We start from the raw sequence: 25,987 nt of genomic DNA on the forward strand, positions 1-25,987 counted from the left end.
CAAAAGACTGGCCGGTGCTGAGGATTGCTTGTTTGGATTCAGCTCTGTAGGACTTCAAAGCCAGATAATAGGACAGGCATGACTCATTTAAAGCACTTTATCCTAGATTTAAAAAATATAAACAATGGAGACATACACTGCTACCGGCGGAGGGAGAACTCCCGGTTAGCTCAGAAAATGTACTGTGTATGCAGAGCTGCTCATAACACGGCAAAGACTTTCTCTCTGCCCATTTGTTTGGCCTGGGCACTTTAACTTTGGTATTCATAATGGTTTTCATACAGAGGATAAGTCAATGAAATATGAAAATCAGACCAGCAGACAGTCCTGAGTCAGGAAACTTGTAAAGATTGAAGTAATGTCTCTGACAGAAGAACTTTCCCTTTATATGTTTTGCACCTACTTTCTATTTGCTATCAGTGGAATTCACATCAGAGTTTATGGAGGATTTATCGGCAGCTTAGACATTCTTACCATTGTTTGGCTGGATGTAGAAGCCCTGTAAAGGAGAGGAAAGCAGTCGATAGGTGATCTGGCCATTGAGTCCAGAGTCTCTGTCAGTGGCCAACACCGACGCAACTAACGTGTCTGCGGAGACCAACTCCGACAGCTCCACCTTAAAGAGAGAAAGAAGAGATTGATCACATCTGCAGCTGAATCCTGATACAATTCAGTTTCCTAAGGATTTGTAATTGTATTGAATGCTTTCTCAATGGTAAATGATCCATTAATGTTTTTAAATTCTAATTTGTAAGAAGAACTTTTGAGTTGCTGGTTTTAAGAAAATCTGGTATGTGTATATATATATATAACATCCTCCAGTTTAACTTATCTGAATTTTTCATGAAGAATAATGAACTGTTGCTCACTTATTCTAAGAAAAAGAACTGCAAATTATCGGGAAGGAAATCCATTAATCAATTAATTAATTAACTCATTATCAGATGTTTGTCATGAGGAGGTTTTAATAATGTCTTCAGTGCCTCTGGAATTTTCGAGAGTCTGATTAAATAATCGTGATGATGTCATCCGCATAATCTTGGGTTGTGATATAACAACCATGGCATTTAAGAGGCAAAACATCTGTTCCATGACAGCAACTGAGATTGACCCATACTTGAATGAGTTCACCAATTTAGAGACAACATACCTCTTTCTAATAAACATCAATAAAGTGTCACAGCTTCCGCCATCTAATAAACCATCAAAGTTCTTGAAACGGTTAAAAAATGAAGAAAGATCATTTACATTCCTCTTTCATGGAGGGACAATCTGGTAATCAGAAGGTTATTCTTATTAACCAACTTAATATAGCATTAAAAAGTAATCAATTTAACATGAACTACCATACATGAATCCAGGATACTTCAGCCCTTGTTAGAAAGCGGCTTCTCGTGTCATTTTATCATATAGTACAATTGTATTTGTGGCTTGGAGCCTCCGACCAGCCGGTGTCTAAGTCCTTTACTTTTTACTGATGAACAAACCCTCAGTACCTGGTAGGAGACCTGAGTGAAGATTGGAGCATTGTCATTGACGTCAAGCACTTGAACTGTGACCTCCCCTGTAGTCTGGTGGACGGTGTCGGACGCCCAAACTGTCAGTGTGTACTCCGTCTGCTCCTCATGGTCCAGCGCTCGAGTCAGAGTGACCACGCCCGTGTACCGGTCGATTGCAAAGGGACTGCTGGTGCTGAGGTTGTCTGTGAAGCTGTAGGTGATGGTTGAGCTCAGGTCCACGTCGTTCGCTGTCACCTGGGTGACCATGTAACCTGCCGGCAGATCTAGGAACGAACAGAAAATGTCAATGGAGGAGCAGGAGCATCGTAAATAGTAAACATGTATCATTAGAACCATTGAGGGTGAAGGGCTGTGAGGTTTGCTCTTACTCTCGGCTATAAGCACCGGCTCCATGGGGGGAATGGCGGGGCTGTTGTCGTTGACGTCCACCACCTGGACCCTGATGGTGGTGGTGCTGCTGAGTGGAGGGTTCCCCCTGTCTGCTGCCTGCAGAACCAGCCTGCAAGACAAAGGGAGCAAACAACTGATTGCATGGATAGTGTATTAATTTATAAAACCAAATTTATACCCAGGCATATTATTTATTATACTAATTACAGTACTTCTATTTATTGAAATACTTTAACTACATTCTGAAACCACTGATTCAAATTTTATTTCCTCTGAATACTGAATATATTTTAAAAAGCTTGAATGACGCAGGAGAACATTTGATTAGTTGGATTTTACCTTCTCAGAAAATGTGAGAGTCTGAGTATTCACAGTCATTATGAAACTGAAACTTTATATTTGCATATTTAGGCCAAATAACTATACATTACATTTGCTTGTGAGAGCTTTATAATACTTTAATATTTTTCTGATTCTTAAAACATTATGCTATAATGATTTGTGATCTACTCATAAGTAGGATTCACACACTGCTTCCCCTCATATAAACTAAACAAAATAAAACTTTTATAATCATTCACCAACTACAGCTCCCATGTTTTTATTTGGCTTAAAATATTCATTAGACTTTTTTTTAAATCTCATTTGACCGACCAATTAAAGAAAACAGGCAATGGATGGGATACTGGCTCAGCTTTGTAAATTAAACCTTTACTAAACTGATATAACTCATTCCGGTCACACATCCTTTAAAAGATCACCTCATACTGTTTAATGTGTGACTTCAGCGTACTTGTATGACGGAGTGATCTCGCGGTCCAGAACAACATTGGTAGCAAGGATCCCTCGCACCGAGTCCAAGATGAAGGCGTCGTTGAGGTTCCCGGACACGATGGAGTATTCAATCTGCCCGTTCTCTCCACTGTCAGCATCAGAGGCAAACACCTGTCCAATAGGAATATAGTGTGAATAGGACCGAATATCCAATCACAGCAATATGGTGGGCGTTTCTGATGAAGGGGGCTTTTATACTGAGGTTATACCTGCATGATGTAGGTGTTGTGCACCTGCCCCTCCCACACAGCGGTCCTGTAGCCGCTGTGTTCAAACAGAGGGGCGTTGTCGTTGATGTCCAGCAGGGTGACGGAGACCCTGCAGTGGGCCATCTGCAGCCCGTTGTCAGCCAGCACCACCAGCTGGATCTCAGGGCTCGCCTCGAAGTCCAGAGAGTTGTCTTTCTGCAGCCGGATCTCCCCTGCACCAGGGGGGAGGGCGAGAGGGAAACCCCAGAGAACAACAGTCAGAGCAGGTCAGGGCCAAGTGGGAAGTTTATTTTGAAATACAGCACATTGTTATGACTCTGTCAAGCAGGTTATGATTTGATTAGCGTTTGCTCAACAACTGCTTAACCGATTTTCACAAGACTCTATGGAAGGATGCAGTGGAACCAAGTCGGGGAAGAACCTGGAGTAGATCTAGATCAGAGCGAGTTTATGAATGTTTAGGTGACTTATATTTTTTAGCTTGCGCAAATCATTTTCATAAACTGAGCATTGGGGGCCATTATAGTTTCATTTTAGTATATTCCAAATTACATCATTAATATTTAAATACAATCCTATAACTTTTCATCCATAAAAATGTGTTGACAGAAGGTTGAGGATGTTGTGGGAAGCCTGAAATTCAGCCCTGTGTTGGGAGAACAGTTTGTATCACAATGTCTGTGTCCACTAAAACAAGCGTCCAAAAAACGTTTTAAAAATAATAAAATCAGGAAGGCACAAATCATAATACTTTAGGAAGTACTTGTACACAAACAACCAGATCAAACTGATAAGTTAAAAGGACATTTTTACAGAGAGAAAAGGAAACTAAGAAACTAAAATGTTTTTCGTTATTTCGACATGAACAATGACTTAAAATCAAGTTATTCTCTGGAAACTCTGGAGTTAATGAGAGTTTCCATCTATTCACATAACTTGAATAGTGAAAGCAGGACATTCCTGCAAAAACACAAGAAGAGGGCTATCTACTCATCACACTGCAAACTAGGGACACACCTTTCCCATGTTTCTCACCTGTGTGACGGTTAATGGAGAAGACGTGATTCTCGTTGCCACTGAATATGGTGTAGGTGATCCTTTGTCTGCTGTTGGTTTGGTCGCTGGCCTCCACTTTGGCAATCCAGGTGCCTTGATGAAAAGAGAGTGGAGAAGTTGATGAGGTTGTTAACGGTATCGAGTGGAAAGAGAAGGAATAAAGCTGGTTAAAAACCTACCGGCTCTGCTGTTCTCCTTGGCGGTGCTGTTGTACACCTTGTTGGTGAACTGCAGTCCTTCATGTTCTCCCTTCAGGTGGATGAAAACCAAGCAGGTGGAGGTGAGAGCGGGTCGTCCTCGGTCCGAAACCTCAACCTGCAGCTTCCTCCCGGAGAAACCTGCTCTCACTCGTCTCCGCAGTGAAATCTCCCCTGACTCAGCGTGGATGTCGAACAGGTTTTCTTCATCGGACAAGAGGAAGTGTATCGTCCCGTTCTCACCCTGGTCTTCGTCTCTTGCCGTAACGGTGGTGACTATCTGGTTCGGGAGAGTCCTCATGGAGACCCAGGCATTGATGGGATTCTGGTCACACACCGGCATGTTGTCATTCACGTCCTCCACCTGAATGGTCACAGACGCCATGGAGCTCAGAGGCCCCTGGGTGCAGCCGTCCGTGGCTACGGCTCTGAGGGTGTACTCAGCCCGGCTCTCTCGGTCCAGAGCCCTGGTGATGCGGATCACTCCCGTGGAGGCGTCCACAGAGAACGCCCCCTGGCTGCTGTCGTCCGTCAGCGAGTAGGTGATGTCCCCGTTGGACCCCTCGTCGGGGTCGACGGCGCCGACTCGCAGGACCTCAGCTCCGACCGGTAGGCCCTCGCTGACGGAGGCGTGGTAACTCTTGCTCCTGAACAAGGGGATGTTGTCGTTCTGGTCCAGCAGCAACAGCTGGAGCTGGGTGGAGGAGCTGAGGGGGGTGGGGCCGTAGTCCCGGGCCTGGATGTTGAGTGTGTAGTTCTGCTTTTCCTCACGGTCCAGGAGCTGCGTGGTGCTGACGCCGCCCGTGTGACTGTTGATGGTGAAGCGACCTCTGTAGTCGTCACCTGAACGGAATCACAGACAGAAATTAAAGGATAAATCTGGTTTATCACAGCTAAAATAACTTCTCTCCCCTTTGACGAGGCTTATGCGAAATTACAACTCAAAGAGCAGTTGCCTGTGTGCCTTACCTTGTATGGAGTAGTGTATCGTTCCATTTTCTCCGTTGTCGGGATCGGAGGCCTGGGCAGTGTGGACGATCCCGGGGGGCAGGTTCTCTGGCAGGCTGATCTGGAAGGACGAGTGCATGAACTCTGGAGGGTTGTCGTTGTCGTCCAGCACAGAGCACAGCACCGTGGCCGTGCCCGTCAGAGGCCGCGTGCTGCTGTCGCGAGCTTGAACTGAGGAGAAGGATTCACACGTTCACTCAGTGTCGTCCAGCAGAACAATGCAGGGAAACATTGGGGTCATTTTGATTTCACAAGAATCAATTTCCTTCTATTCTTTTTCTTCTGCTGTAAGGTTACTGTGACTTTTGACCTCTGAACTCCCTTAGTCTAAGTGCATTTTGTTGCTTTGTTACCCATATTCACTATATATATATATATATATATATATATATGTATATGCATATATATAAATACCTCCACTGGTAATAAACTGTATATAATAAAGCCAAGAGTATTATTATAGTCAGATTAGATTCTTCAAAGCTATAAAGATTTAAATAAAGAAAATAAAAAACTGTCAACATGAAGTATCCTGCGACAGCTTTACTACTGAAAAGGAATCAGCGTTTTATTTCTTTCCAAATTCATCTGCCGCCAGAGAAAATCTCCCCTACATATTTCTGTGTTTCCCAGTAAGCCCTGTGTGTTTCAGGCACAACTTGAACTTGTCCAGTCTTTTCCTGGTATTTCATCTTCTTATTAAAATTGAATTGATCATCGCATTGCGCACTGTAAAAACATTATGATTAAAAACATCTGAAAGCAGTTCATCACTAAACACGGCTGAGTGGCTTGAATGTAATTACTGAGAATGCCCACGAGAGAGTGAAAGCAAACACTCGGTGCAGTCGGTGCAGTCGGTGGAGGTTAGACACACGGAGCACCAGCCGGCTGGAACTCCACTTGTTTCCACAGCGTAAATCAATCTGCTGAGTAGCAGGAGGCAGATGTGAGTTTGGCTGTGAAGCGCAACAAGAGAATCAGAATCACAGCAGGTTCAAGTTTGATGGAGACTGAACACGACAACTTTGCTTCGTTTTAGCTGCTTTTTTCATTTTGTATTCAAAGTTTTTATTGGTTAGCGCTGTCGCCTCACAGCCAGAAGGTTCTGGGTTCGAACTTGATGTAGGACCAGGGCCTGTCTGTGTGGAGCTTGCATGTCCCCCCATGTCAGAACTCCGGCTGCCTCCCACAGTCCAGACACGTGCAGGTGACGTTAATCTGAGACTCTAACTCTGTTGGTTTGAATTGTGATGTTTGAGTGGTTGTTAGTTTCTACGTGTCGACCCAGTGATACGCTGACGAGCTGTGCAGGGTGCATCCGGCCTCAAACCCAACCTACGTCCACACGTGCGTCATTTCTGTTTGCAAAGACCGAATGATATTGGTTTTAGCAAGTCTGACTGCACAGACCATGCGAGTGAGAGTGTGTGTGAGAAGAAGAGTGGAGCCAGGAGGACGTGAGCGGATCAATCTGGATACGGGCTTGTAATAAGATTTTACCCCCTTCAAAAAATACAAATATAAATAAATCAATATGCGGTCGTAAATCTTGATATTGTGGTGGTGGCCATAAATAAATCAAAAATATGGGAAACATATGAGAAGAGAGAAAATATTTTAGTATGTTTGGTTCATTGTGACATTGCAGTGAGAAAGAGGGACATCAGGTCGGTCCTTCAATGTGATCTGAATGAATTGTGAGTGTGTTGCGAAGGACAGTGTGTGTTTTTTCACGTGTCTCACCCCTGAGGGTGTAGTGCTGCTGCTGCTCCCTGTCCAGGTAGGAGGTGGTGGTGATGAGGCCGGTGTAAGGGTTGATGCCGAAGAGCTCGTAGCCGGGACCCGGCAACAGGCTGTACCACACCACGGCGTTCTCCTCTGAGGGACGGACACAGAAAACTGAACTTATAGAACACAGGAAGTGGTAAAGCTTAACAGAAACTTAAGGAACCATTATGATATGTGACTGTCATCTTTATATTTGATATGATGAAGCAACAACTAAGATGATTGCATACTTTCATAACAGAATCGAACGGTTGGTTTTAACAAAAATCTACACATCATAAAGCAAATTCACCACATCAGCTTTAAACAGGTCATAGACCAGTGCTCTCATACTTCCCTCTTCTATAACAGTGACAAATAAACAGAAAATAGATATGACAGAAGCTTTTAAAGCAAAACAGCTGTTTGCATTACATTGTAAAGGTGTAATTAAGTGGTATGTAATAACTAAGGTGCCGTACATTACATAAGGTGTAATAACTGTATGCGATGTTTTCTGCCTAAATTTTGTCTGACTCCAGAAATCCTTTATTATAAAACCTTAATAAATTATAAATGAGACAATATATAACATTCATGAGGAAGGATTCTATACGAGGGGTTTCCTGATGACGTTTGCATGATTTTAATCAGAACCAATAAAGAGTGTTTTTCTTTTCTTTACATTAGCTCCGGCCCAGAGGTTCAGTTTAGCACCTCATCAGCCGGGTTCATGTTTCTGACCTTAAACCTTATCTGACGGTCAAATTGAAAACAGAACCAGGAGGTAGAAATCCCACACCGTAATGTGTCACCTCTGGAAGCTGACAGAGCTGACCTGTATCTGAGCCCCGCTGCTCTCATGCTCCTCGACTCGAAACCACACATCAACCAATGGAAAGAAAAAGTAAACATGGTGGTGAGGTTGAGTTGAGTTTAGTTTAGCTGCTGCTGCACAACAATCTTTAACTGGAGAATGAACAGATGCGTATTCATGGATGTGAGACCATTTGAAAGCTCTTATTCTTTGGTTCAGAGAAAAGGAAGAATGACTTTCTACACAACAAGTGTTGAGTCCCAATGAAACCTGTAAGTGTCTTGTTGGATAAATGGTTTGTGTGTTGGTTTGTTTGTCAGCTGGATTTAAACAAATCCGTCTTAAGGAATCTTCAGGTGTGAATCCTCACAAAGACGGATCCAGGAACTATTTTTCACTTTCTTTAAAATTGCAAGATGATGATGATGATGATGATGATGATGATGATGATGATGATGATGATGATGATGATGACTGTGTGCAGCTTGAATACATTAAGGAGGAGTGTTGGGCCTTGGCCGAGGTATTCACTCCAGAGTTTGCTCTTTTCAGCGTGTTTAACTTCATTTGAGTATTTTTATCAGTGCATTTCATTTTAAAGAAAAAGTCATGTGACTAAACTAATAATTGTTGTGTTATATGTCAGGTTTAAGTGTTTTAATAAGTTTAAGAAACATGAGTTGAGTGAACACTTACAGAGGCCAAGAGCTTTTGTGCCTAAATAAGTGAGTTGTATTTTTTTGAAATAACTTTGAAGGTACAATTACAAATAGAATGTGATGAGTATCACTAAATCATATGCATGTCAATGTTAAAGAGAGTGAAACAAGAAATCCTGGATCCGCTCCCTTGATTTATCTTTAATTGAATGGCCTCTTTCTTGGCTCATGTTTCATCCTTCCACCAAGTTTTGTGGAAATGTGTTTAAATCTGTTCCGCCGTTTAAACGTGCCGACAAACACACAAACGGACCGGGGTGGAAACACAACTTCCCTGATGGTAATAAGCTGATCAACACACCAAAGTCTTGTGTGTAACTGCAGTACTGTAGCGATCCTGCGTTTTACAAAGGTCTGCTGTGACAGTAAAATGAAAATTCCCCTTCAAATACCAAAATTGCCTGTTTCCTTCTGACCCCAAAGAACGAACAATCCTTCTTGAAGCACAGAGATCCGTCGAAACGTCTGGACATTTCCTCAACTTAGTGAAACCCGGTGTAAGACAGAGGGTAGCTGTCACACTCGCTGATAGTGCACATCTCCTCTGACTGACTCGGACACATGGGAACTGGACACAGAGGCACCAAACAATGGTCATCTTTTGGGGGGGGTGTTGAATGATAATCAAAAAAGAGCGGTGGGTGAGCGGCCTGAGCTGCCAGAGCGGGCGATTCGAGGAGACGGATGAAAACACGACGCTCTCTTGGCACAGATGGCTTGGATTATGGAAATAATTTCGAGACGGGACCTTTTTTCGATTCTCCCAGAGGAGCCACGTGCTTGCTGTTGTTGGACAATTCTCACCCCCAAGAATGTTCGCTCACGTCGACACCCCCCCCCCCCCCCCCCCCCGCCCTCCTCCAGCATCGCAACCCCATGGCTTCTAGAAGGAGTCAAGTACTGTCAACACCACGAGATGAAATGGGACTTTTCCGGAGGCCCGGTGCACAACGTGTTAAAATAAACAGGCCTGATGTGCAGATTTGTGAACGTGATTGGGGGTCAGATGAATGAGATTTGCTGGGATGTGCAGCAAAAGTAGCTTGAGTAGAAAAAACACATGCACACGCATGCAAACACACACACACACACACACACACACACACACACACACACACACACACACACAGAGCTCCTGAGGAAAAGGGGCAGATGTTTGGTTTGAATTAAACTTCTAATGGAGTGAAACAAAACAGATGATAACCTTGATTCACTGCAGCGCTGGAGTTTAACACAAACATGGCGGGTTGCTCAGCTCAGCTCACTGTCAAAGGGGGAATGTTGTGCTGCTGCTTTAACAGAGGAAAAGTGATTTTCTATTTTTTAACATTTAATTAACCAAGTTTTTGTTTAAACGGGTTTAAGATTTAAAACGTTTAAGAGCTGCAGAAAAGAGAAATAACTTTATATGTGTACAGTGAGTCTATGGGTTTAGAGACATATGCTGGTGCTGCCATCTAGGGACACAGGACGCACACTGCCACAAGATGAATGCTACAAACTGCATTTCATCTTTTTCCAATAACACCAAATCAGTATATTTAGGGGACTGATTTCTATAAGTGTGTGGCTTGATTAAATTCCATTCTTTCTATTACCTGAGTCCTTGTCTGTGGCCGACACTCTGACCACTGGTTCTCCGGGGTCTCTGTTCTCCGCCACACTGGCATTGTAGACGCTCTGACTGAAGACGGGCGGCTGGTCGTTCACGTCCCCCACCTCCACCGTCAGGGTCTGGGTGGAGGAGAGCTGTGGAAGGCCGTGGTCCACGGCACGAACGGTCAGGTGGTGGAGGCGCTGGGTCTCATAGTCCAGAGGAGCCGAGAGAAACAACAGACCTGGAGGAGTCGGAAGAAGATGGACTTGAACTTTAATGTTGATTATTGTGGTTTACTCAGTCAAAAATAATAACTTCCTAATGTTTACAGGAAGTAATATTTAAAGAGATACTGCTAATTTAAATATGTTTTTTGAGCTGTAAACTCAATCATATGACAGTTCTTTGATGAAACATATTGATGCTGATGTTAATTTCACATTTGAACCATCTCGGATCTTGCAGGGCCACTGCCTAGGTTAAAAAAATGTAATTATTAAACCACAGTTGGACAAATATGATTCAGTAAGAATATAAATATTATTATTTACTAGGTCAATATGTTGTTTTCTATTAACACATATATACAAACCTTATTATAAGGATCCCTTAATTTGTTTATATTTGTACTTTTAACAAAGTTAAGTCAACCAAAACAAACAGATACATCAGCCAGACCTACTTATCATAACTACTAAACTAATCTAACTGAACTAAAAAATACCTGTTTTCTCCTCTAGTGTGAAGAATCCATTCGTGTTTCCAGCTGTGATCGCGTATGAGACGAGTCCATTTTCCCCTTTGTCCCCATCGATGGCCACAAAGTGATGCAGCAGACTGCCCACCTCTGCATCCTCCATCACCTGAGCTGTGTCCACAGACACAAACACTGGTCTGTTGTCATTGGTGTCTAGCAGGAAGATCTGAGCCGTGACTGACGTCTGTCTACGCTCCTCCCTGCTCTTTGCCTGGTCAGTGGCTGTGACGGTGAAGGCAAAGCTGGGGGTGGTCTCTCTGTCTAAAGGTGCCGCCACCGTCAGGCTTCCAGTGCGAGGGTTGATCTTAAAGGGCACGCGTGGCGATGAACCGGGGTCAAAGGTCAGAGCGTAGTGGAGGTCGCTGTTAGGGAGGGTCCCGTCAGCGTCTCTGGCGTGGAAAGCAAACGCCAGTGACCCGACTGCGGCGTCCTCCCTCAGACCAAACGTCACCAGTTTATCAGGGAACCAGGGCGTGTGGTCGTTCACGTCCTCCACCATCACGCTGACCAGCACGGACACGTTTGCTCCAGGAGCCGATCCAACGTCTTCGGCTCGAACCAAGAGGAGGTACTGCATGGCGGACTCGTAGTCCAGCGGCTGGTTGACGTATATGTAACCAGAGGAGCCGTCGATGCCAAAGTGGACGCTCCCGTCCCCCTCAGAGATGGAATAGTGGAACTTCCCTTCATCTGAAACGCTGGCAGAGCCGACGATGCTGGCCAGCTCTGCGTCCTCTCTCACGGTGAAGCGCCGGATGATTTGGTGATCGCCGTGTCCAAACAGAGCCTCCAACCCGTGAACCTGCAGGAGAAACACACACATTCAGATATCCCCGTCTGCACAGTATCACACAGAGCAGAACACTGAAGAGAAATTCAATGAAGTGAATCATACGACTCATGTAACAGAGTAAAACCTTTGTGAACATACAGTACGCATCAAACAGTGTCATCATACCGAGTTCTAAAATGTAAAATGATCTTCATTCAAAGATAACAAATGTCTCTGCCATATTAACCACGTATAGCAATATAAATACAATAAGTCACAGGCCGAGGTTTCAATGGTTTGTGTGCAAATATTGTGTATTGTTTAGATGTCTCTGACGAAGCTCTTGATGTTAAAAGTTTAAAGTTATATTTTTTCCCTTCAACAGTGAAGTCTCATTGGCCAGAAATCTGCAATTCATCAAATACAATTCAAAATTAAAATACTGACTGTTAGCAGTTATGATGATTATATTGAATCAGTTTTGTAAGGAGCTCTGATCAACAAAATAAAGTTATTCAATAATAATACTAATAGAGAGAAGGAATCAAACATCATTTAACAAGTCAAGACTTATATTTAAGACATAGTTAATATTAAATGCATCATAATTGTTGCAGGGCTTCCATTTTAAATTAAAATCATAGATCTCAGTATGCAGCAGATCAATGATTGTACCTGTACGTGGATGACAGCAGTGTCCTCCTGAGACGTGGCTCCATCGTCTCTGGCCGTTACTCTAATGGTGTAGAACGGCTCCGTGCTGTGGCTGAAAAGCTCTGTGGTGCTGATGTCACCACTTTTACTGTCAATCTCAAAGTGTGTGAGATCATCAGCCTCAGAACCAGCTGAAAACAGAAGGAACTCAATGATAAACGGCATCAAAACACACGTGTCCTGTACCGTAAATTTTTATTTACTCAGGAACTCACCTGTGACCAATGAGAAGGAAACTGTTCCATTTTCTCCTGCGTCCAAATCTTTTGCAAACATGTTTGTCACCAAGGATCCTGTTGGTAGATCGGCCCAAATCTACAGAGAGGAATTTAGTCGAGAGCAAAAAATACACAAGATCACAATCATAAAAATCTCTTCAAACATTTACAGCTGTAGATTTGAGCCGGATGTCTTTTATGACTCTACATCATCAGTGGCGGTGTATTTTCCAGTTCTTCATATCATTACCACCACAGACTCACAACGTAGAAATGTGGAACCAGAAACGCACAGGAACCCATTTATCTGATGAAGATATCCTGTTGTAAATGCTCAGAATGAGTCATTCAAATACAAACACATTGTTATCTAGAATTTAAAATGGTTCCGTGTGACAGAAAAAGTCAAGTTAGGGTTGTCGCAATATTTTTCAAGTGGCCATACTTTTTTAAATATGACTTTGTTTGATAAAACTTTGAAAGAATTAGAAACACTAACAGAAATAACAAGCTCTGATATTGTGACTCTTATTGCCCGTATAGTTTATACTAACTGAAGATATGTCTCCTTCTAAAAGCGCACATTTCACTTCTTTTTTAATATATGGTATGTGTTACCATATAATAAAACTCTGAATTGTCCACAGGTTTATTTCTTGGTATTGTGGTAACACTGGGGGAGTCCGGGGTTGTGTCTTCAGCTCTCCCCATGGCCCTCAAAGGATGAGTGGTATAGATAATGAATGGATGGATGTGCTAAAACCACAAGAAGCTCCAAAAGACCTCTTTCCTACCTGCAAGTTGAGCTCCTTGCTCGTAGGCAGGTGTGTAAACTGCGGAGCGTTGTCATTGACATCTGTGACCAGGATCTGAACGCTGGCCGTGGCGTTGAGACGAGGGTGACCCTGGTCTGTAACCATCACCTTCAGGCAGTGCTGACTGTGCTGCTCCCGGTCCAGCGCCACCCAGTTGATGATTTCGCCTGGATGGGTGCAGGGAAGACATGTGACTTGAAGCCGAACAAGGGAAACGCAACATGACCCCAACTTGTCCCTGGTGCAAACAATTTACCTGTTTTAGAGTTGATGCGGAAGAACTTCCCGTCCGAGAGCAGGATGTAGGACAGCTGAGCGTTTTTCCCAGAGTCCTTATCCATGGCTTTCACTGTTCCCACCAGGCCTTGAGGCGACGCCCCCTCTGATACAGTGAAGAAGTAAACGTCACTGCTGAACACTGGAGCGTTGTCATTGATGTCCAGCACCAGCACAATCACTGTGGCTGTCACTGTGGCGTTCGCCAGCGAGGCGTCATTGGCTACGGCCGTCACTCGAAAACGATACTTGGATTCGGTCTCGTAGTCCAGGTTGAGGGACAGATACAACCATCCCGTCTTTGGATGAATGCGAAACGGAGCAGGAGGGAACCCAGCTTCAGCTTCCAAGGAGTAGGTGAGGCCGGAGTTCGACATGTGAGCTCCCCGGGTCCGGTGCGCCCTCACTTGGATGACCCTGGAATCTTTACGGTATCCCTCGCCTATCTCCACCTGGTAGACCAACGTCTCGAAGGCGAGGCTGTCCTCAGCAGCCGAGCGGTCCACATTGACAGTGAGAGTCAGAGTGGAGCTCAGGGAGAACTCCCCTTCATCTCTAGCCACGATTTCCAGGCTGTACCTCTGCTGATGATCCACCTGTAAACTCTGGTTTAACGTCACTGTCCCACGGTCAGGGTCAACAACAAATAAACCATTCCTGTTGCTCTTCAGGTAGTACTGCACCCTCCCGTTGGCTCCACTGTCCAGGTCATGTGCATGAGCGATGAACAACACTGTTCCTGGGAGAGTGTTCTGGGACACAGTGATGGAGTCACTGAGTTTGGGGAAGACAGGAGCGTTGTCATTGATGTCAGCGATCGTGATGTTGACCTGAGTGGTGCTGTACACGGGGGACGTGTTGGTGTAGGACTGAAGAACCAGCAGGGCGTACGGCTGTGACTCATGGTCCAGTAGCTCGGTGTTGCTGATCAGGCCGGACTTTGGATGAACTGAGAACAAACTCAGAGGATCGCCTGAAGAGATTCGGTAGGAGACAGATTCCTCAGCGTCTGTGAAGGCAAAGATAAAAGATACAGATTTCAACCGGCCAAACACAAACACTCAACCAACCAACCAACTAAACACAACCAATCAACAAACCAACCAACCAACCAAACACAACCAATCAACAAACCAACCAACTTAACACAACCAATCAACAAACCAACCAACTAAACACAACCAATCAACAAACCAACCAACTAAACACAACCAATCAACAAACCAACCAACTAAACAAAACCAATCAACAAACCAACCAACTTAACAAAACCAATCAACAAACCAACCAACTAAACACAACCAATCAACAAACCAACCAACTAAACACAACCAATCAACCAACCAACGAACTAAACACAACCAATCAACAAACCAACCAACCAACCAAACACAACCAATCAACAAACCAACCAACTAAACACAACCAATCAACAAACCAACCAACTAAACACAACCAATCAACAAACCAACCAACTAAACACAACCAATCAACAAACCAACCAACTAAACACAACCAATCAACAAACCAACCAACCAAACACAACCAATCAACAAACCAACCAACCAACCCAATCAACCTATGAGCCAACCAATCAAACCCAAGCAAACACAACTAACCAACCAAAATGTACCTAATATAGTAGTAACAGTTAGAAAAGAGAAACAAGCTTAAATATTTGTCTAATATCCTCTCTTACTAGCCTCAGATCCACAAAACATCTACATTATTTATGAACACTTGTGCGTTGGTGTAAATCCACAGTCACGTGTCGAAGAAACAAACAGTTTAACTTGCAGCATAATCTCACATGAACACACAGCGCACAAACACACACTCAGCAAGCAACATTAAGTAATTACAGTTGGTTCGAAGATCCCATTAATCCCTCCGAGTGTTTGTGCCACTTCAACAGTAACAACTGAGACAAGCAGAGAGCTTAACGCTGCCCCCCCCGTCCAACAGGTTCCAGTGCTGCTGCTTTAAGTTGAAGTGTTAATCCGTTAATTGATTAGACAACCTTAAATAACTGTCTAGTTCAGGGGAGTGGTTTGGCTGCTGAAGGGAGTTCATGGGGGTGAGTGGCACAAAACAAGTGGAATATGAAGGGATAGTCCAAGAAACCTGGGAAACCATCAGAAGAGAGAGGAGACTGTATGATTCACTGTTTAATTCAATATTAAGCAGAAAGCAACTTAAAATCCAGTTTTTACTTAAAATGTTGCTCATTTTGTTAAAAATAAAAAACTGCATCCATGAAACAAACACATTTAAATAGTAAAATACCAACAGATCTCTTCAGAAGAACAATGATATAAAATACTGCACCGCTCCACGTTTACGACTTCATCTTTGACCTGTAACAATACTGATAAAATATATTGTCTCCGGCTCTTTATCACCTGTCATCTGCCCTTGTGGCTAAAGAGGATTGAAGATTAAACTGCAGCCTTAGCCTCCTCATGTCTGGAGGGAGATTTCAACAATGACAAAGATCGCTCCATGTTTTTAATCACGATCATCTGTCGGGATAAATACGACATTTCTGTGTTGACGCACTGGTTCTTGAAATCATCTATTAAACCTAAACTGTGTATTTTTCTTTGAACTGAACTGTGTCGATAAGAAAGTTTTTGTTATAAGTATATAATGATGGTACATTTACCCTCTGCATATACGTATATACATAAACCAGCTGTTTGAATTACTTTGAACATGAATTCAGAAATGTTTCCTCTCGTAAAAAAACAAGCCAATTTCATTTCAATCAAGACTAAGAAAATAATCTCTCTCACAGTCCTGGTTTAAATCCACCTCTTCTATTTAAGGTTACATGAGTTTGCAAATCAGACATCTTTAAACATAATGTCTTGTAAGTGTTGATGTTCATGCATCAATATTGTTTTCATGTGTTTTGTATTAGAGGATCCATATAAAAACATGGTGTTAGAATAGAATGATTACAGCTGTGTCTGAACTCCTTTCCTGTATTTACTGTATAGTTCCTATATTTCAAGGGGATAAGTGACAAAGTATTTAGATGAACCAATACATTATTTTGAATGTGCTTTGTATATAAACTCGATTTGACTTGACCTGTGACCTAAATAGTGGTGCAGGTATCATGTAGTTAAGTGATTGTCACTGCCTGTATGAAGATGCAGAGAGATTTGAACCTTTTCACTGATATTAAGTAAAGTAATCTGATTACTCTTATACCAGTCTGTGGTATGTCAACCTCACACTCAGCTCATCCCAGACGGTCAAATGGGAAACACTCTCTCACCTGCCAGGTGTGTGGCCGCCACCGTCCCCACAGACGTCCCCGGCAGAGCGTCCTCCGGCACAGTGAAGGAGTAGCGTGACCTCTGGAACACGGCTGGAGCCTGAGCGCTGCGCAGGATGTTGATGGTGACCAGCGCAGGTCTGAGCGACGTCAGACCCCCCCCATCCTGCGCCGATATTGAGAGTTTGACGCTGGCGGCACCGAGGTGGGTCAGCGTGGAGGTCAGGAAGAGCATTCCTGCAAAGACAGTCCAGGAAATTCAAGTTGTTCATCAGGCTTTAAGCATCAGGACATTGTGATCTTTCATTCAACATTACAAATGGTCAAGGCGTCTTACTGAGATTCTAGTGAGACTAGGAAAACGCTGGTTGCAGCTTCTTCTCTATCAGTTTTGTATCAAGTTCAAGTTTCAAGTTTTATCAGAGCAATAAGTCAATTCAAATAAAATGCAGAGAGCTCAATACAAAAAATCATATTAAATACTTTATACATTCGAGGATGTAAAATCAAAGAATGAATTTCTAAGACAAAAAGTTGACAAAAAATGTCAAGATTAATTTCTAATGAAAATAGTTGCAGCTGTTGATGTGATTAAGATTTTAAATTTTTTAGTTTTATAGAACAGTGGTTCTCAACCTTTTTTCAGTGACGTACCCCCTTCGAAGAAAAAATTCTGCCGGGTACCCCCTAACCAGCCCAAAGCATTTTTGGTTGAAAGAAAGATGTAATGTGATTTATTAAGCCTTGTAACTAGACACATTCAAATTTAAAACTCCATCAATGTCCATAACATTGCTCATTTGTAGTGGTCTCTCTTGAACTATTTCGAAATAAAAAGATATAAAAGTAACTAAAGACTTTTATTATTATCTCAATATAAATAAAGATTTGTGCACCTCAAAATAATTATCAACTCTTTTGGGATCATAATAAAGATATGTTCTCAAACTGAACTCATGAAAACATATTTTTTTAAATATTTATCATCTTAAAATATCTTCTTTAAGCATCGAAAAGAATACTGACAGGTAGCTTGTTTCCGTTTGCTTTCGGGGAGGCTTTTCGCATCGTGTCTTGAGATGACCTGAATTCAGAAAGTTTCCTCTTAAAAAACTCAGGTGGCTTACCAACATGACTTCCATGTTTTGTCTGGAGATACCGCTGAAGATGTGGTGGCTTAATGGCACTGTTGGCTAATCTCTCCCCACAGAAAAAAACAAAAAGTGTAAATAACCCAATCTATGTTATTGTTAATATTATTGAAGTGTCTTTCTGTTATTTTATTGTGAAATATTTGCTCACTTTAAGGTCATACAATTTCATTTCCGCTTTTGTATTACATGCTTTTATTTTGAAAGGGTACCGGTAGAGACGCGGACTTCTTGTTATGAATCATTAACTTCACAACGGAAAACTTTTACGTTTTAGCGCCCCTCCGAAGAGGCACAAGCTCTCACGGTGTTGTTTAGGGAAGGCTCTCTGCTCTGGTTTCGCCTTCTTTGGTACTTGTCCCTCCGTGTTTCAGCAGCATTGTTGCTGCACTTCAACTCGACTCCATTGTTGAAGTTTTCAAGCCAGGTGATGACAGGTGATGAAAGGTGGCGTGTGCCACGTTGGGTCAAACCATCGGTATGGGGGAGACTCTGTTTTTTTAGGATAATTAAATTGAAAAGCCTACTGAATATAAAATTTAGTTCATGAACTTACACTTATATTTTATTGAATATTTGTTAAATAACAATTTTTCAAGGATTTTTGAATGGATGCTAATTTTAAATATATTCAAGTACCCCCTGGAGTACCTTCAAGTACCCCCAGGGGTACGTGTACCCCCATTTGAGAATCACTGATCTAGAGTAGCAGGGCTTCATCTTTTTGGCAAAATATATTGACACACAGAGTGTGAATGCTATAGCCCATTGAACAACATTTATTGCAGTTTTTGCACATACACAAACTAGGGTTACGTTGTAGCACTAACGGGGCCGAGCACAGGCAATTTCAAGCCTGTTGCGGTCGGTGAAGAGAGAGAGCGATCGATGACCAAGCGCGAGTCTCAGCATTGCATGCGTTTTGTGCTCTGTGGCCAGGATAAACGCTTCAATTCCTAGCCTTGTGTATATACAGAATTATCCCTACTTTTTTATATATTTCTACATTTATTCATATTTATTGTTTTACTATATTTCTTGAGCTGCTTCTTTCTTATTGATGAATCGCAGAATTTCCTCCGTCTCTAGATTCATGTTCAAGGACTTTGTGAGAGACTCAGAGAATCCAGAAAAAAGGGGCAGATCCAATTTTTTTTCCCCCTTTTTGTTAGCTAATGTGTGTTTCGACCTTCACAACAATTTCCCAAAAACGTTTTCAATTTGAATATTTAGGGGATTAATAATTATGATTGTGTGCAATTTGGTGCAGCTTAATTGAATTTACAGGGATTGTTATGAACTCTACTGAGGTGCTGTTCTCGTTGCCTACTTGTTGGTGTGTAGGACATAATTAATTTCTTACACTAAAATGTCAACGAGAAATTAACTTTTACTACATTAAAAACATTTGAGGGGAAAATGAGAGATAACTTGCTTTATGATTTCTATTAAAATAGTGAGGAAATGTCAGTTTAACAAACTGGCAAGTTACAAATGTTAATGTTCACTTTTTCAAAGACTGCAGCTCATGGTGATGGTTGGAGAAAGATCATCGTCTGGATTTAATACAGGAAAGTCTTGAATATGTCACACAACAGATTAATATTTCTCTGGACATAATTTACAAAAACATGACAATATGATGCCTAAAAATCTAAATCCTCACAATGATACTCAAATTACACACAATAGGTGTTTTAATAACGTATAATCAGGCATATTTAAGTGAGTAATGCAAACTTCTGCCTAACAGACACGTTCAAGGGCAGATGTAGCGGTTAGTTTCCATTTTGAGCCGTGATGAATCTAAAAGTCATTTTGAGACAAATCACTGATTTCTCTCTACCACAATGAAGCATTCTCTGGTTTCTCTGTCTTCTCCGGCAGCCCTGTCTCCTTGGGTTTGGGATCAGGGAAGACATTGGAGAGAACCTCTTCCTCAGTGAGCTCAGTTCTGGAAACATAAGGTTTATGTCTTTGGAAGACCTCATCAGCAGTAACCCTGAACTTCCACAGATTTTCTAGGAGAACATTCTTCTTCCTCTTCTCCTCCTGGAGCTCTGTGTTAAACTTCTCCTGGTTGGTTGCAACACTTTGGCAGACCTCATGATGAGAAGCTTTGAGATTTTTCAGTTCTTCTTGGAGAGAGTTCTTCTTCCTCTTCTCCTCCTGGAGCTCTGTGTTTAACTCCTCCAGTTTGGTTGCAACACATTGGCTGACCTCGTAATAAGAAAGGATGATATTTTTCTGTTCTTCTTGAAGAATGTTGTTCTTCCTCTTCTCCTCCTGCAGCTCTGTGTTTAACTCCTCCAGTTTGGTTGCAACACATTGGCTGACCTCGTAATAAGAAAGGACGATATTTTTCTGTTCTTCTTGGAGAATGTTGTTCTTCCTCTTCTCCTCCTGCAGCTCTGTGTTTAACTCCTCCTGTTTGGTTGCAACACATTGGCTGACCTCGTAATAAGAAGCTATGATATTTTTCTGTTCTTCTTGGAGAATGTACTTCTTCCTCTTCTCCTCCTGGAGCTCTGCGTTTAACTCCTCCTGTTTGGTTGCAACACTTTTTCTGACCTCTTGATGAGAAGCTTTGAGATTTTTCAGTTCTTCTTGGAGAACATTCTTCTTCCTCTTCTCCTCCTGGAGCTCTGTGTAAAACTTCTCCTGGTTGGTTGCAACACTTTGGCAGACCTCATGATGAGAAGCTTTGAGATTTTTCAGTTCTTCTTGGAGAGAGTTCTTCTTCCTCTTCTCCTCCTGGAGCTCTGCGTTTAACTCCTCCTGTTTGGTTGCAACACATTGGCTGACCTCGTAATAAGAAAGGATGATATTTTTCTGTTCTTCTTGGAGAAAGTTGTTCTTCCTCTTCTCCTCCTGGAGCTCTGTGTAAAACTTCTCCTGGTTGGTTGCAACACTTTGGCAGACCTCATGATGAGAAGCTTTGAGATTTTTCAGTTCTTCTTGGAGAGAGTTCTTCTTCTTCTTCTCCTCCTGGAGCTCTGTGTTTAACTCCTCCAGTTTGGTTGCAACACATTGGCTGACCTCGTAATAAGAAGCTATGATATTTTTCTGTTCTTCTTGGAGAAGGTACTTCTTCCTCTTCTCCTCCTGGAGCTCTGCCTTTAACTCCTCCTGTTTGGTTGCAACACATTGGCTGACCTCGTAATAAGAAAGGATGATATTTGTCTGTTCTTCTTGGAGAATGTTGTTCTTCCTCTTCTCCTCCTGGAGCTCTGTGTTTAACTCCTCCAGTTTGGTTGCAACACATTGGCTGACATCGTAATAAGAAGCTATGATATTTTTCTGTTCTTCTTGGAGAATGTACTTCTTCCTCTTCTCCTCCTGGAGCTCGGTTATTAACTTCTCCTGGAAGGTTGTGTGACTTTGGCAAACCTCTTGATAAGAAGCTTTGATATCCTCCAGCTCTTCTTGGAGAACGTTCTTCTTCCTCTTCTCCTCCTGGAGCTCGGTTATTAACTTCTCCTGGAAGGTTGTGTGACTTTGGCAAACCTCTTGATAAGAAGCTTTGATATCCTCCAGCTCTTCTTGGAGAGAGTTCTTCATCCTCTTCTCCTCCTGGAGCTCGGTGTGGAACTTCTCCTGGTTTGCATTGCTGTACTTTTGTATCCGCTCCAGCTCTTGCTCTGTTTTCCTTTCTCTGTTAATGATCATTTCTTTCATCTTTTTCTGTCGAAACAGCTCTCGTTTTTGCTCCTCCAACTCTTGGGTCAGATGGATCCTCCAGTGGTGCTCAGTTCTATGGTAGGCATTCTCCTTGGCCAGCAGGTCTATGAGGTAGCTTATCTGTTGAGTCATACCAATAGAGTTCTGCAGAATCATTGCTGGGTTTTGAATAGTCCCCATGTTTTGGTGAAAAAATCCTTCCATCACTGGTTTGATCTATTAGTTTTAAATAGAAAGTTAGAAGTATTCTTGACAGATTCCTGATTAAGTAGGAGTTTATCCCCTTCATCTTATTTTGCTATAAAGGACCTATCAATGGAACCTCTCAGATCATAAAGCACGATCCTTCGATATATAGAACATTGAATGTATCTTTAATCTTTAACATTAAAGAAGTTTTGTGATCTTTATGAGGAGTGTTTTTCCTTTACATGTATTTTTGCCAAACCAAACAGCGATCTTCTTCCGGAACATTCCATTTTTAGTCCTTGAGTTTTTTATTTTTACACCGTTCCTTCCAAAAGTCATATTTCATCACAAAATGAAATTTTTGGGGAAAATCTAGATTAATAATCATGGATTCCAGCAGTCCCCTAAATGTAGTATTATTATTATCATGATCCATGAATTATTCTCTGTGAAATCAGTGAAAATGTAAAATAATGAAACAAAACTGTAAATCCACAATTACTGCTGGTTGAAAATGTCTTAAATATGCCCAAAATATTACGCATCAAGTCTTCATTATGTTTAGCTATCTCTAAATTATTTTAATCTTCATATATATTTGCCAATATATTGGTATTTTGGATTTTTTACTCCCCACTATCAACATTGGCATCTGCACCACAAGTCAACATAGGACGGGCTCTCAGGTTTTTGTTTTTTTTGCGGACAGGACAGAGCAGGTAGATGAGTCGGTTCGGGTCTTAACTTAAACCCAACCCTAACCGTAAAACCAATTCTTAACCTTCAAACAGTTCTTTGAATTTGTGAGGAAAAGCCAAAATGTCCTAATAATTATGGTATTGGACCAAAATTTGGCCTCAAAACTATAGATAGCCATGCACAAGTTTATAATAATTATGAATCTGACCCTTGACAAACGAGATCCCTTGAAATTTCCACAGTGGAGGCAGCAGAGTGAGATTTGAGGCTCCGTCATATCTCTGATTTTCAAATAATCAATTTCTCAATTCTTTTAACAATAATTCATTGAAAGAAAAACCTGTAAATGATATGAATTTTCTTTAATTTATCATCTAGAGTAGCAGGGCTTCATCTGATTGGCAAAATATATTGACACACAGAGTGTGAATGCTATAGCCCATTGAACAACATTTATTGCAGTTTTTGCGCATACACAAACTAGGGTTACGTTGTAGCACTAACGGGGCCGAGCACAGGCAATTTCAAGCCTGTTGCGGTCGGTGAAGAGAGAGAGCGATCGATGACCAAGCGCGAGTCTCCGCATTGCATGCGTTTTGTGCTCTGTGGCCAGGATAAACGCTGGATATATAAACGCAAGGCTACAGAATTATCCCTACTTTTTTATATATTTCTACATTTATTCATATTTATTGTTTTACTATATTTCTTGAGCTGCTTCTTTCTTATTGATGAATCGCAGAATTTCCTCCGTCTCTAGATTCATGTTCAAGGACTTTGTGAGAGACTCAGAGAATCCAGAAAAAAGGGGCAGATCCAATTTTTTTTTGCCCTTTTTGTTAGCTAAGGTGTGTTTCGACCTTCACAACAATTTCCCAAAAACTTTTTCAATTACAAACATGACTTTCATGTTTTGTCTGGAGATACCGCTGAAGATGTGGTGGCTTAATCGCACTGTTGGCTAATCTCTCCCCACAGAAAAAAACAAAAAGTGTAAATAACCCAATCTATGTCATTGTTAATATTATTGAAGTGTCTTTCTGTTATTTTATTGTGAAATATTTGCTCACTTTAAGGTCATACAATTTCATTTCCGCTTTTGTATTACATGCTTTTATTTTGAAAGGGTACCGGTAGAGACGCTGACTTCTTGTTATGAATCATTAACTTCACAACGGAAAACTTTTACGTTTTAGCGCCCCTCCGAAGAGGCACAAGCTCTCACGGTGTTGTTTAGGGAAGGCTCTCTGCTCTGGTTTCGCCTTCTTTGGTACTTGTCCCTCCGTGTTTCAGCAGCATTGTTGCTGCACTTCAACTCGACTCCATTGTTGAAGTTTTCAAGCCAGGTGATGACAGGTGATGAAAGGTGGCGTGTGCCACGTTGGGTCAAACCATCGGTATGGGGGAGACTCTGTTTTTTTAGGATAATTAAATTGAAAAGCCTACTGAATATAAAATTTAGTTCATGAACTTACACTTATATTTTATTGAATATTTGTTAAATAACAATTTTTCAAGGATTTTTGAATGGATGCTAATTTTAAATATATTCAAGTACCCCCTGGAGTACCTTCAAGTACCCCCAGGGGTACGTGTACCCCCATTTGAGAATCACTGTTATAGAATATAATAAAAACTGTTGCACTACACAGACAGAGAACAAATAATATTCAGTAAATATGCAGATACAGCTATTAAAATTTTTAATTTTAAATGTTTTATTTTTATTAACCATGAAAATTAATTAAAACCGTTTTCCAGGCCTGATTTTAAAATTAACCTTGTTCCAGGTCAAATAACAGTTGTAGTAAATGGCTGCAAACCATAAAATGCATCAGTCAACTGTTTGTGTGTGATGTCAGCTCAAGAATGTACAGATTTACCTCACACTCTCGTATTAAAACAAGCTCTTAATCAAAAGAACTTCTGATTGAGTATTTATTAGCAACTAATTAATATAGAAACTCAATATATTATTGTATTTAGTATGACACTATGTCTGAGTTCTAATCTTATTTCACACTCGGCCTCATGGGGATCTAAAGCTTTGGGCTTTCTGCTCTCCCCTGCTGAGCAGTGACACTAACAATCATATCCTGGAGACTTACACAGAGCGAGCAGCTGTTTATCCCCGAGCACCGAGACGCTGTCAGTCACACACGTTACTTACAGACAAGGATCTGATACTGCAAGTCTGAATACAGCTGAATGTACCTGAAGCTCTCGTGTCTGTACCTGAAGCTCTCGTGTCTGTACCTGAGGCTCTCGTGTCTGTACCTGAAGCTCTCATGTCTGTACCTGAGGCTCTCATGTCTGTACCTGAACCTCTTGTGTCTGTACCTGAACCTCTTGTGTCTCTACCTTAACCTCTCGTGTCTTTACCTGAACTTCTTTGTCTGTACCTGAACATCTCGTGTCTGTACCTGAACTTCTTTTGTCTGTACCTGAACCTCTCGTGTCAGCACCTGAACCTCTTGTTTCTGTACCTGAACCTTTGTGTCTCTACCTGAACCTCTCATGTCTGTACCTGAACTTCTCATGTCTCTACCTGAACTTCTCGTGTCTGTACCTGAATCTCTCGTGTCTGTACCTTAACATCTCGTGCCCTCCTACCTGAACCTCTCGTGTCTGTACCTGAACCTCTCGTGCTCTCCTACCTGATTGTTTATCCAGTGCAAACAAACTGGACACGTCCCCAGGGAGGATGTTGTAGGTGACCTGTCCAAAGCTGCCAGAATCCCGGTCAGTAGCGATAACGGTGAGGATGTCTGTGCCCGGCTGGGCGTGGCTGCTGATGCTCACGGTGTACTCATCAGGGTTAAACACCGGAGCGTTGTCATTCAGGTCTTCTATCTCAATGTGCACGTAGGTTTGAGCACTCAGGCCGTCCTGCATATGGAAAAAGGTGAGAAAAGAAGTTTGGAAATTCAAGAAACAGATAAAAACGTGAAAAGCCGCAGTAAAAACTCTCACTGGATCTTCAGCTTTGATCAGGATGTCGTGAACCGTCTGTCCTGTGTCTCGGTCGATGTCCTGAGACACACACAGCTCTCCGGTCTGAGGCTGGATCTGGAAGAGCGGGTGCTCGTCCTGTTTGTCGAAACCATCGGACAACGAGTAGAGCACGGTGCCGAAGTCAGGGCTGTCTGCATCTGTGGCCACAACCTGAGACGGTAGACAAGACACAAATAAAACAACAGTTATAGATTCTACGCAACAAAAGTTTCATTGAACTATGAATCATAAATTATTGTTGGGGATCTTATTTGATTATAATCTTGTTTTATTTGCCTCTGTCCTGTTAAAAACTTT

At 42.1% G+C, this 25,987-nt stretch overlaps 1 protein-coding gene across 1 annotated transcript in view; it reads right to left on the reverse strand.

The window, feature by feature from the left end:
• dchs2 (dachsous cadherin-related 2) overlaps nt 1–25,987 on the reverse strand; it is a 34,271-nt gene that overhangs the window by 4,467 nt on the left and 3,817 nt on the right. Inside the window, exons 2-19 of the mRNA XM_062387377.1 lie at nt 25,649–25,840; nt 25,333–25,564; nt 16,956–17,192; nt 13,650–14,678; nt 13,373–13,560; nt 12,576–12,675; nt 12,322–12,491; nt 10,842–11,676; nt 10,119–10,358; nt 6,961–7,095; nt 5,176–5,385; nt 4,189–5,049; nt 3,989–4,102; nt 2,954–3,165; nt 2,704–2,855; nt 1,889–2,019; nt 1,497–1,783; nt 475–616 (exon numbers count right to left, since the gene is read on the reverse strand). Coding sequence (XP_062243361.1) covers nt 475–616; nt 1,497–1,783; nt 1,889–2,019; nt 2,704–2,855; nt 2,954–3,165; nt 3,989–4,102; nt 4,189–5,049; nt 5,176–5,385; nt 6,961–7,095; nt 10,119–10,358; nt 10,842–11,676; nt 12,322–12,491; nt 12,576–12,675; nt 13,373–13,560; nt 13,650–14,678; nt 16,956–17,192; nt 25,333–25,564; nt 25,649–25,840 — 5,467 coding nt within the window. The remainder of the gene's footprint in view (nt 1–474; nt 617–1,496; nt 1,784–1,888; nt 2,020–2,703; nt 2,856–2,953; nt 3,166–3,988; nt 4,103–4,188; nt 5,050–5,175; nt 5,386–6,960; nt 7,096–10,118; nt 10,359–10,841; nt 11,677–12,321; nt 12,492–12,575; nt 12,676–13,372; nt 13,561–13,649; nt 14,679–16,955; nt 17,193–25,332; nt 25,565–25,648; nt 25,841–25,987) is intronic.

Source organism: Platichthys flesus, chromosome 5 (genome assembly GCF_949316205.1).
Source record: "Platichthys flesus chromosome 5, fPlaFle2.1, whole genome shotgun sequence".
In the NCBI taxonomy this organism is placed as follows: Eukaryota; Metazoa; Chordata; class Actinopteri; order Pleuronectiformes; family Pleuronectidae; genus Platichthys; species Platichthys flesus.